Consider the following 12,796-nt stretch of genomic DNA (forward strand, 5'->3'; position numbering starts at 1 on the left):
CTAGCGTTGCCACTTGCTCTAAGACTCGAACCTAGGTGGAAGCTCGGATACCACACGATATGAACCATTGCACCAAAACTTTGAGGTGCTAGTGAAGGCCGCCCACCAGGATCATAACACATTATTTCACGTTCATTGTTCAGCAAGTGGAATAAAGGTCTATTAATATTCTAAGTTGCACATATTCATAGCGTCATCCTTCCTCAATAACACTAGAAGAAACAAAGGTGTTGGAGCTAGGTTTGATGTGTCCCATATCTAATAACACCTTGATAGTCTTCTCTATCTCATCCTTAAATTTTCTAGGATGATGATAGGGCATGGTGATTATAGGTTTAGCACCTCCCTTGAGCTCAATAACATGCTGAAACACATGATCTGGTGGTACCCTTGGAGGAATGTCACCAAACTCGACACCGTGCCTATCCAAAATTCTCTCACATCCACATGAATCGTCTGATCATATTGTGATGTAGGTGATTTAGACATAATGAAACATTGTGTTGCCCATACCACATCACTATATCTAAAGAAGGATTGTATCCTGCGAGCTAAAACTACCATCAGTCCTCCATTTGAACGTGCCTTAAGCACAATCTTCCTACCATTCATCATAAACTCAAGTTGTATCCTCCCAAAATCCTATATATATTTGCCCATGGATAGCAAGCACTAAATACCCAACACGACATCTATCTCGTTGAGCTGAACAACATAAAAGTCATCTGTAAGAGTATAATCACCCATCTATATGCTCAACTGCGGAACCTTCCTGGTGCATCCTAAAGAAAACTCATCTGCCACTATCACACTGTACCTTGGCAAGTCCTCTACCCGTAGTTCCCGTCAGGGAACCAATCACTCATCTATGAATTATTGCTCCCCTATCAACCCAACTGTCATGCACTATCCCTTGATGACTCCTTTAAGGCGAAGGGGATGGATTTTGGGAATTCTAGACATAGTATTTATAACTCCTTTGTTGTATTTTCTGCATCACCCTCACCAACCTCTAACTACTGTACATCATGATCATCCTTTGTACCAAAGCTCTCTGAAGCTTTATCCTGTACGTGCTCATCATCTACACCAAATGTGACCTCAATAAGATGTGCCTTGGTTTCCCAAGGCGTCTACACCAGTACATTTTCAATAAATATGGAAGGAACAAGAGAGTCGCAACCAAAAACATTGATTGCAACCTCTCATAGACAACGAACATGTTACATGATATAAAAAATGTATCAAGAAGACATTTGTAGATAGAACAGAATGGACATAGATAAGAAACAAAGACATTAAGAAATGAGAATGAAAAATTACCAGCATCATCATTGATAGGAAACAATGTGACCAATATATAAAGGGATCGCCACATACATGATAGCTACAAAATATATAAGCAAGAACGAACCAATTAGTGTAAGACAGTTTCAAGATCAGTCAACATTCACAGAATGACATTGAAAGGAATGGAATGAATAATCGGAATTATATATAACAAGGGAGCCAACACCCTACATATACAGAAAAAGACATCCAAGTCAGCAAGAAGATATGCCAACTGCAAAGAATGCCAGCCGGTTCTAACTTGAATTCTGGTGGTTTGACATTTACTTATCATGCAAGCTTTGATACCACTGTAAGATGCCTGCTGGCTCACACTAGCAATGGTGGATATAATTTTTTGGTTTTTGCAGTTTATGATCTTTTGGTAATTTTCAAAATATATGCAATACTAAATGAACAATTAAACAAAATACAGTACTAGAAATGCCAATAGCAAACTAGGAAATTGCATTCTTATTATTTGAATGTTATTATGTATAATCCACTTATAATTCATGAAACAAAATAGGAACCTATATATGAATGGCGGCCACATTAGTTGCAGCAGACTCAAGTAAATGCAATGCCAAATTTGGTGTAGAAAAGATAAGGAAGTGACATTATTTTGGAGCAGTATTTGGTCACCTCACAAGTCAATAAATACCACAATTTCCAACATAAATTCTTGCATCCAAACACTGCTATATAAATCAGATAACCACAGCCTCAAGAACACCTAACAGTGGTGTCTAATAGTAGCAGCCAATTGCCTTAACCATTCACCAAATTCTGGCTTCTTATAATCTCAAGGTGTTTGCAAGCTGAAACATCAATACGTAGGAGAAAATTGCCTTCAAAGTCACAGTATGAAATAGTAATAAAGGCAAGCCAAAACCACACCAAACCTGATATGAATCACAGCTCTTCTTAGTCACTAAATATGCCTTGCAATGACATTCCCTATCAGCTACAAACTCACGCCAAGAAGAGGAAATGGCTGGCATCCAGAACCTAGATTAATCTTTAGCAAAACTAGTAATTTTTGTATACAACAACACCAAAATTATCATCAATACAATCAGAATTTAATTACTAGATAATCAGAGCACAATTCACCACAATTTTCTGTGATTCAGAGTGCTAACAGAGAGGAATTAGTCCTCAAAACCCTTGTTGAAACCCTTTCTGAAAATTCACAAAATAAAGAAGTCAATAGGCAAGAGAATGATTTCCTTTCTCACAAAACATTGCTTTTATAATAAAATAAAGATTTCTTCATGGCACCTTTCACTTAAAAGCCTCTTTTCTTTATACCTAGGCACAAAATTGAATAAAGTGATTCCCTTTGGCTCCGAAGTGATCTTTTCAACCATATTATGATATTTTGACCACTATTACAAGCCTTGGAATCGACAAAGCCCAAATTGAGCGTGGACTCAGATTCAGACTTGACAATTTTAGAAACCCATAAAATTCAAAGATTTTTAAGGATTTTAAGTTTTTTTCATGCACCACATAGCCAATTAACATCAAATACACAATAATTGAGATAAATAGAAGCTACTTTGCACACATAAACAACTTTTCATAGATCACATAAGTATACATTCAAATTTTTGAAAGAAATTACTTAAACTTAATAACATAATAGAAATATAGTGTAAATATCAAATGTCTACAATATTCATGGAACATGCAATTCATGTAATCAAAAGTTCAAAATATTTATCAAAATAAAGGTTCATAGTAGCCTATATGCTCTGACGAGTACGCATAAGATAGTGCATGGAAGACTCTAGAGCCATCCCCTCCATAGTTGGAAAACTCGCCAAATGCAAAAACTCGCCAAATGCAAAAACTCGCCAAGCCCCCCAAAAGTTTAATTGGGAAAAACTCGGCGATTTAAAAAAAAAACTCGGGAAAAACTCGGGAACCTAAAAAACCGCTGAAATTTAATTAAAAATACATTTATTTTGCAAAATTTAATGAGAAGATGCATCTAATAAGTTAATTAAAGACAATACAAAAGAAAGAAACAAAGTTTAGATATATATAAATGTATAATGCGTACAAAATTGCATTCTCATGCAGAATGCTCATGGTAGGAAGCAAAATAGTAAATTACTAAATAGTTTCAATCTGTCAAACTAGAAGTAAATACTAAAAGTCTAACTACATCAATACAATTTGACAATGTCAATCACATCTTCCTCTTTCCACTTGCACTAGCAGGAAAGCGAGGGGGTCTAGTCCTAGAAGAAGTGCCCCGCACTGGGATAGGGCGTGAGCTGCATCACTGTGAACTCTGTGGCTGTGCTCCCTCGCTCGACGTCCCTACTGACTGGCTCGGCGTCCTAGAAGAGGATGCATCTCCTCCTAATGGTAATGCCTGATCCTCGCCTGAATCATCATCATCCTCGTCCTCATCCTCAATGTCATCCATAGTGAACTGAAAATCAGCATTAGCCTCCCCCTCCATGGCCTGCCTCTCCAAATCAGCGATCTCATCTAGTGTAAACAATGGACTTGGCTCCTGTGCTGTCCAATCAGAATAAGGATCTATCTCATCTAGATCAAGCGGACCAGGTAGTTCTAAGAGCTATGCCTTTTTTATGTGCAACTTAAGATTATAGTGCACATAAACAAGGTCATTAAGCCGTTTTTGAGTCAATCTGTTTCTTTTCTTTGTATGGATGGACTCAAATAAGCTCCAATTGCACTCACAATGGGATGAGCTACAAGGTTGGGATAGGACTCTGAGAGCAAATTTCCTTAAATTGGGGGTATTGCCACCCCAACTTGCCCACCAAGCATTTGCAAAACAAAATTAAAAAAGTTATAAAGCAATAAAAAAAAAATCAGAAGCACAACTTATCAATTAGCAAAAATTTTAAAGTTTGACGCTTTACCTGGTGCTTGAGTAGATCTTGCTCTCTTTGCTAGCATAGAAGAGAACAAAGGACCCCTTGATTCCACATAGATTTGTTGTTCGGTCACAATAAGGTCTCTCTCCTCTTCACTTGATATCATTCTCTCAATGCATTTAGAGAGACCTTCCATGACCTCTCCATTAGGATCTGAGTAGGAATCATCAGCCCTAAAACAAATAGAAAATGATATCAAATCTTACTACACAACCTTAAAAAGTGAAGTAAAATAAAGACTTATTAAAATCCCAACTTCAAGGACAATCAATTATCATAGTACCTGAATTTGGGATTGAGGAAGTAGCCTGCTGCATGAATAGGTTGGTGGAGCATATTGTTCCACCTCCTATCAATTATTTCCCAAATGGGGTCAAATTTGAGACTATCCCCGTGATAGTAACTTCTAACAGCCTCTTTCGCGCTATCCATGGCCTCATAAAGACCTCCCATTGGGGATTGCTGCCCATCACATGTGCGCAAGACTAGAACCAGGGGCAGAGACATCTACATTTGAAATTTGAAAAATACAAATTAGTTAATAACATAGTAAGTTATGAATTGATAATGAAACTTGAATACACTAAAAATATAATGAAGTTACCTCCACAATCTCCTTAGCCTTTGCAAAAAAGCTATCATCAAACACTATTCGTGCCATAGCCTCTCCTTCGGGCTTCTTTGCGTAAGGTGAAGCAACCCAATCAGCACACACAAACATTTGCTTCAAAGCCAATATGTGGTCAAGAATACTTTGCAACGTCAAGAAGACCGTTGCAAACCTTGTCATAGCAAGTCTCATCAAATCTTTGCCTTTAGTGGCTTTTCTCATCAAATTGAGAACCCATGGGTGATTATAGATATATTTCATGACTCGCCTAGCATCTTCCACAATTGGACTCACCCAATCAAGTTTTCCTATGTCCTCCAAAAGAAGGTCAAGGACGTGTGCTGCACAAGGTGACCAAAAAAGTGTGGTATGCCTCTCTTGGAGGATTCTACCTAAAAGATTAGCAAAAAATCAATAATCAATAACAAACTTTCCATATTTAGTATTTACAAATTACATCAAATCTAAATTGAATAATACCATTATCTAGATTCCATAGCATTACATTCATAATTCATATTGATTCAAATATAAAAAATTAAATCTACCTGCTGCCACATATGCTGCTGCATTATCTGTGATTATTTGCACCACATTTTCTATTCCCACCTCCATGACAACATTCTCCAACATTAAAGCCAATGTGGCTGCATTTTTCACTTTATTGGAGGCATCGACAGATTTCCAAAACACCACATTATCTTTGCAAGCAATCAAGAAGTTAATAATGGTTCTACTTCTTCCATCTGTCCACCCATCAGATAAAATGGTGCAGCCATACTTCTTCCACTCTTTCTTTTGGTCTTCTATCAACAATCTTGCCCTACCAACCGCTTTGTCAAGCAACCTACAAAATTTAGGTGTAATATTAAATGAAGTGTAATTGTTAGTAAAAAAATAGGAAATAAGTTATAACAATTAAGATTTAAAATATAACAATGAACTAAAGTGAATCACAATTATTTACAATTACTAAATAGTAAAATACTAACCTTCCACTCATATCCTTGCGATTAGGCGGCTTGTACCCTTTGCCTGATATTGTCATTGCATTCACCATATTGACCCAATAGGGACTATCAGCGGCATTCATTGAGATATTGTTGAAAAACCAAAAATCAGCTGCTGCAATATCAGTTTGCTCATGCACCTCCTTAAACCATGCAGTGCCCTCTAATGATGGCTGTGCTCCAGGTGTGTTCCTGGGCACAAAATAACCACCTATCCCTGATGGGGATCTGGATGGTGATGATGAAGAAGTAGGGGATGTAGAAGAAGTGGAACTGGTAAATGAGAAATTTTGTTTGCGGATCCGTGGGCCACGAAGAGATCCTGGTATGTTCTCAAGTGCTTCTTCTTCCTCTTGCATATCAAAAGGAGCTCCTTCTGATTCAGCTATGGCTGCCCTCATAGCTAATTTTGCCCTCTCCCTATTCAATTTTTTCTCTTGAACAGCTGCAAGTAGGGCATGGATGAATCTTTTTTCTTCATCAGTTACCTTGAGACAAGGATTTGAGTCATGTTTCTTTATGCCTGCAAGGTGGTATTTGAGGCGGTTTATGCCTCCAGAAATAATTCTCTCACAGGGAATGCATATCACCTTCCCAATATCATTTGGATTTGGAGCTTCATAGGCATACCGCTATGCCTTATCTTTTGCAGTTTTAGGCCGAGTGCCTATATATCCAGATGGGCATGGTGTTTGTGGCCACTCTTCTTGCGGGTTTGTCATTTTTTTAATGGTTGACCGCTGCCCTACACATAAATATATAGAAAAATGAACAAACAAAGTTAGAACTTAGAAGCTAGGATTTCAAATGATTCAAAGTTTCAAACTTCAAACTTCAACCATATCCTTAGCAAACAACAAACTTCAACCATATCCTTAGAAGCTAGGGTTTCAAATCAAAATGATTCAAAATGATTTTAAATGATTTGAAAACATTTACAAACAAGTTAACAACAACAAAAACAAAAGAACATTTGTTATAAAACTATAAAAAGTTTTGAAACTATGATAAGATGAACATACCTGGAAAGAAATTTGTCTTCTAAAATCGGTTAGAATCCTCTACAATCCACTCAAATCCGCCTTGAATCACTTGCAATCAGCCAAGAATGCCTCCAAACCTTCTTCTCTTCACTCCTCAAGGCTCTAAACAATCCAAATACAAGAAAAAATGAGAGAAAAACACATTCACTGCTGCTTTAATCCGTCACAGGCCGCGGGTGAAAAACCCACTAGAAAATATCGAGTTTTTTTTTAAAAACTCGTCGAGTTTTTTGCGATTACTCGCCGAGTATTCGGCGAGTTTTTACCAGTCCGCCGAGTTTTTGAATCGGCGAGTTAACTGGTGAAAAACTCGTCGAGCTAGGAAACTCAGCGAGTTTTTAAAACTCGCCGCGTACTCGGCGAGTTTTCCAACTATGATCCCCTCTCCTTGTGACTGAGGTTGAACCTTAGTAACATGGTCATCATGATCATCCTCCTCGTCCTCATACTCATCATTATAATCCTCATCATCTAAGTTAGATTCATCACTCTCGGTCTTAGGGTCCTGCACTAGGTCTCCTCATGCTCTAGCCTCCTCCACTGTCATTGTCACTGCTTCTACCTCTCAATCCACCTGATAAACCCTCTCCAAGTCTTCATCATTGAAGATAGGATCATTAACCTCTGTCTTCCATCTTGCTTGTATATCAACCTTCTCTAATACAATAGATGTCTCGGTGCCCAAAATCGGTTTGTGACAAAAGAAAAGGTTGTAGCGAACAAACACCAGATCATTCAATTATTTTCTGCCAACCTGTTGCACTTCTTCAAGTGTATATGCTTGAACATACTCTAATTGCATTAGCATCTTGAATTGTTAGATGGCTGGCTCGACGTAAGAACTGCAATCGTACGTAGATTTGGATCCTCAATGCCAAACATCTCCCACCATACATCTGAAACAAGAAAATTTTAAATTAGTTCTATAACTTTGACTCTGTTAATCTAGGTTCTAGATTGTAAAGTGGTAATGACATTAGAAATTAGAATATGAAATCATAGATTTTTACCAGGCATCAGTTTGTTCAGTTTTTCTTGTATAAGTCTCATGCAAATAGGTCTCCTTGTGCTTTCTTATACATCTCTATCTCATGGACTATAACTGTTCCAAGATTTTCATCAGGTGACATCCTTTCTATAACATTAGAGGTCAGTCCATACCTCCTCATCGGGCTTAAAATTTGGGCAAAATTGGATGTTAGATTAAGAAATTGGGCAACTGCATGTATAGGCCCGTGGAGTAAATTGTGCCATCGCCTATCAATGACAACTCCTTTGGGACCATATTTATCCTAATTCCCTGCATAAAAATCTTGGATGACCTCTCTTTCACTATCCATACCCTCATAAATTATTGAGGGCTTCTCTACATCAACAATCTGTAGGAGAACAATAAGACGCTCTATGAACTGTAGTGGTTGTTAAAAAAAAAATATTAAGCATTAAGGTTTCCTTTTAAAAATGAACATTGTGAATGTCAATGAGCATAATCAATGTTTAAAACTTTAACAAAATGTTGAAATGAAATGGAAATGAGGAGAAAAGAGGGAAATTACCTCCACAATCTCCTTGGCGGGTTGCCAAAAGTCCCTCTCATAAAAAACCCAATCAACCACCTCAGCTGTTGCATTGCTCTTTGCATATCATGAAATTGTCAAACCCTCACATACAAACATGCCTTTCAAATGAGGCGTTGACTTTATGAAAACATTACAACATGAGAAAATTTGTTGCAAATCTAGTGACCCTATCACTAGACAACTCTTTTTTCTTTGAGTGTTGACTTGTAAGATTGAGGACACAAGCATGATTATATATAAATTTATAAATATTTCTTGCTTTCTCTACACATTCCTTTAACCAAGGAATTTTGCCTTGATCCTCCAACTTGAGGTCAATGCAATGGGCATCGCAAGGGGTCCAAAACAAGTGCCTCTCCATAAGAAGTTCACTAGTAATAACATCTAACACAATTTGCACCACATTCTCCTCACCCACCTACTTCAATTCTTCCTCCATTAGCTCACAAAGATGCTCTGCATTTTTTGTCATCCCTGAGGCATTAACTGATTTCAAAAACACTATGGAACTTGAGAAAAGATAATTTTTTTTAGTACAACACAATGGTCATTCAATTTACTACTAAGTAACTTCTATGTTTCTAAGTATAATATTGAATTACATGAGGAGACAAGAAAATCCAGTAACTTCTATCTTTCTAAGTAGAATATTGAATTACATGAGGAGACAAGAAAATTCAGCAGTGTTCTATTTCTTCTATTAGTCCAACCATCAATCATGATGGTGCAACCCTCTGCGTCCCATACTTTATGCTGGCCAAAAAGAAACTTTTAGCTTCTCATTATAAGGGGCTTTGAACCTCGAACCACAAACAGTAACAACACTTATGGAAATTTGTCAATAAGGAGACCTAAAACAAATTAAATAAACAAAAAAGTATACTTACTAAATAACTAGTAAGAGAAATAAGAGATACAAACTCGTGTCTTGAAAACAAGAGAAGACATACAAATTAAAAATTAAAATAATAAGTACCTTGCTGAATTAAATGAATGGTTATTGCAGAAGAAGAAATCTCCAAGTGTTGACTTTGCATGCTTATGCTTCTCCTTATTTAAAGCGATGCCCTCAAATGACGGTTGCACACTTGGAGTTGTGGATGGAACAAAGATGGAATCAAGTGAGGATATTTGCTTATGAACTCGAGGCCCAATACTCACACTCGCAAATGTGGTAGTGCTAGTAGGTGGAATTGGAGGGTGACCATGATAACTTAAAGAGCCCTCTACACTTCTAGTTCCAGCAAAGTGTGGCATCTGTTCCTATTGCTTCTTTTTTAATTCTTTCATCTCTTGAGATGCCTCTAAAAGAGCTTGCATGTTGTGCATAACATCTTGGGGTATTGCCTTGCCTAGTTTGGCGTCACACTTTGGTATATTTGCAAGGTGATATTTCTATCTATCAATACCTCCCCCATTAATGCCAACATGCAACAAGTTTTTTATGGCTAGGAATAGCATGTTTCCAAACCCTATAGCTTGATATTGCAAATGGGTCAGCATAAGGTTAGTTTTAGGCCTAGTTCAGCTACTCTCAGGATGAGACATGATGTTGCTGATGAAATATACCATAAATAAAAAATATAATCATCTAGAATATAGAAAATAAAATTTACAAACACCAAGGCTGCTTACTTTCAAGTTTTTCATCAATATAAATTCAAAAAAATCTAAATATTCCAAACAAATGCAAATTAAAAAAAAAGATTTATGAATGTAGTTTTTTTATAAAATACCACAGAGAAATGTATCTTACCTCTTCAAATTTTCTCTAGAAATGGAAATCCAACTCAACTTTGAAGAAGCCTCCTCCAAATGCTTCTTCTAACTCCTTGCAATGCTTAGATGTAAGTTGCAAAAGAGCTCAAGCAATCAACAACCGATATATGTGAGTCAACCAATTTGCTAATCTATGTTTGAGAATCCCAATACTCTTCTCTCAGGGCTTCTTTCTCTATTGTTTGTGTTTGCAATTGATAGAATGACCTTTTTAGGTCTTAGACATGCAATATAAACCAAAAAAATAAACCTCAACTCATTAAAATTTTTTTGTTGCACTTTTTGGGCGTTGGCTATCGACTGAGTCATCATGATTGGATTTGGCGAGTCTGGCAAGTTAGTTGACTTGAAGCGTCAAGCCAAAAACAGTTGAGTTCAAGTCCAGAGTCACCCAACCTCGGCAAGGTATTCTGGAATTGGGACCCGCCGAGTTTTGGGCAGACTCTTAGATTCATATAATAGTGATTTTGACAGTAAAGGTCATTGTTTCTTGTGCCCAAGATTTAAACCTTTTCAACCTAGTTCCAAGGAGCTTTGATACCAAGGTGGCCAATATACAATACTAGCAAAAATAACCTCAACATATTTAGTTAAATAATAATTATAATTCACTTGTCTTGTGAAAATGATTGAAAAAGTTTCAAAATCGAAATCTGAAAACATGTGAGTGATCCTAATGAAGAACGATGATGAATGAACTTGACAAGGTGCCTTACTAAAATAGATGCTCCCTCCAATATTCTTGGAGCCCACAGTAGAAGTCAGAAATAAAAACTAAGAGCATCACTCAACTCTTCTAACTCATTTGAGCTCATTGGAACCATTTGTTAACTTACTATAAATAGTAATTCCCCCAAAACAAATGCAAAACTTACTATTGGACCATTGGAGAGCGTAATAACTCCAAACCAAGGTCCTCTAAACACCAGCATCAGCCTACAAGGACCCAATGATAGACTAAATTCATCAAATATGTGGCAACTAAAAAAATGGGGATATTACATTCCACCCTTCCTAAGATTGCTTGTCCCCAAGCAATCTCGGAGCAAAAACAAACATTATTGTCCACCTGGATCCCAAGGGTAAAAGAGTGTAATGTCATTGGCATCATCTATTGACACTTGTGATAAAAACTTGATCCATAGAGCTATCCTGAATATCCTATCACCATACCAATGATGGGGACTCAACACATCTGTGGTGCTAAACTTGTCTCTACCTGGATCCTAGTAGAGATGTAAGTCACATCTATCCATAACAAGAAAAAATGGATATCCAATATCACCTACTAGATCAAACTCGCTGCGCGCACAAACAATCTTCCATGTGTATGAAGTCTATCCGTACCATAACCCTAATATCCATCCTCCACAAAATTGTAATGGATATGTTGACTTAGCAAGTAGCTTGTTATTTACTTGCAAATACCAACCCTATCCATTACAAATGGTGCAAACCCATCCCATAAAGGATGGTATGACAATGGAGCCAACCCTAACTTGCGTGAAATTAAATCCTCTACCGCTGGGTCAAAAGAGAAACGACGAGCACTCCTCATTGTGTAATGGCAGACGAAGGTTCAAATCAAAGTAACAAGAATCGGAATCGGATCGAAATCGGCAAGGCCGAATCAAATCGTGAATCGGCCATGAATCGGAATCGAATCGGCCATGAATCGGAAAATTTAAAAAAACCCTTGAAATTTAGTGAGTAACTTATTTCATAAACCCTTTATCGCTGATTCGATTCACCGATTCACAAAAAATCGTTTGGCTTGAATCGAATCGCCGAATCGCGTGAATCGCATGAATCGCCGTGATTCTTGGAACTATGGTTCACATATCTGTCAAAGGCTCATCAGTACTAAACTGGGAATCAGGAGATAGTTCCAATCTTTGATTCCGAACAACTGGTCGGAGAGGATCCTTGGTAGCCTGTGATAACCCCTCACTGCTAAGCTAAGAAGCTTTACATGAAAAACTATATTTGATTATTAATATAATAAATCCAATTCTTTTAAAATTATTCCAAGATGTAAGCATGTCTTTTATAAATTAATTATTTCAAAAAAAAATATATAGATATATATGTGTGTGTGTGTGTGTGTGTGTGTGTGTGTGTGTATGTCATTATTGACTTTAAATAGTTCATAATCATTGTTAAAATCTCAAGGCCAAGATTATCAATAATCTAGGATAATCTCAATAACAAAATAATAAATAAATGGTAAATATCTATATTTATATTTATAATTGCAATTACATTTAATTATTAAATTATAAAGCATTCAACAATATAATTGTTACATAATAAAATCAAAGTATAACATAATTTAACAAATAATACATAACATAGGCGATTAAGGTAGGATGTGAAAAATTAAATTGATTAACTTAACCCGTCAAAGGTCACGACTGCTTGATGCGCTCAGGGAGACATATAAGACTTCCAATGGCACGGAACAGGAAGCATCGAACGTGGAGGAAGAGCAAAGGAAAAGGTGAAGAAACATCAGAAGAAG

The 12,796-nt window shown here is 36.9% G+C and overlaps 3 protein-coding genes across 3 annotated transcripts in view; 1 reads left to right on the forward strand and 2 right to left on the reverse strand.

Moving 5' to 3' along the window:
* LOC149551996 (DNA-directed RNA polymerase V subunit 1-like) overlaps positions 1–12,796 on the forward strand; it is a 383,310-nt gene that overhangs the window by 94,654 nt on the left and 275,860 nt on the right. The gene's annotated exons all lie outside the window — the stretch shown is intronic.
* LOC149551997 (uncharacterized) lies at positions 4,013–4,906 on the reverse strand. Its single transcript, XM_089787484.1, has 2 exons — positions 4,537–4,906; positions 4,013–4,426 (listed from the first exon to the last, which is right to left on the reverse strand). Exons 1-2 carry the CDS (start codon positions 4,758–4,760, stop codon positions 4,204–4,206), a joined length of 447 nt encoding a protein of 148 aa, XP_089643610.1. The 5' UTR covers positions 4,761–4,906; the 3' UTR covers positions 4,013–4,203.
* On the reverse strand, positions 5,346–6,488 carry LOC149551998 (uncharacterized). The gene is made up of 3 exons (XM_089789531.1): positions 5,856–6,488; positions 5,495–5,710; positions 5,346–5,349 (listed from the first exon to the last, which is right to left on the reverse strand). Exons 1-3 carry the CDS (start codon positions 6,272–6,274, stop codon positions 5,346–5,348), a joined length of 639 nt encoding a protein of 212 aa, XP_089645657.1. The 5' UTR covers positions 6,275–6,488.

This window comes from Cupressus sempervirens, chromosome 6 (assembly GCF_028749045.1).
Source record: "Cupressus sempervirens isolate cs-2001-9-10 chromosome 6, ASM2874904v1, whole genome shotgun sequence".
Lineage (NCBI taxonomy): Eukaryota > Viridiplantae > Streptophyta > Pinopsida > Cupressales > Cupressaceae > Cupressus > Cupressus sempervirens.

Bases quoted from the DNA above. Each gene is read 5' to 3' on its own strand.
- LOC149551997 (XM_089787484.1), bottom strand. From the start codon at position 4,760: ATGTCTCTGCCCCTGGTTCTAGTCTTGCGCACATGTGATGGGCAGCAA. The intron at 4,427-4,536 runs GTACTATGATAA...TATTTGTTTTAG, and splicing joins TTCCTCAATCCCAAATTCAG to GGCTGATGATTCCTACTCAG.
- LOC149551998 (XM_089789531.1), bottom strand. From the start codon at position 6,274: ATGAGGGCAGCCATAGCTGAATCAGAAGGAGCTCCTTTTGATATGCAA. The intron at 5,711-5,855 runs GTTAGTATTTTA...TAAATTTTGTAG, and splicing joins CGCAAGGATATGAGTGGAAG to GTTGCTTGACAAAGCGGTTG.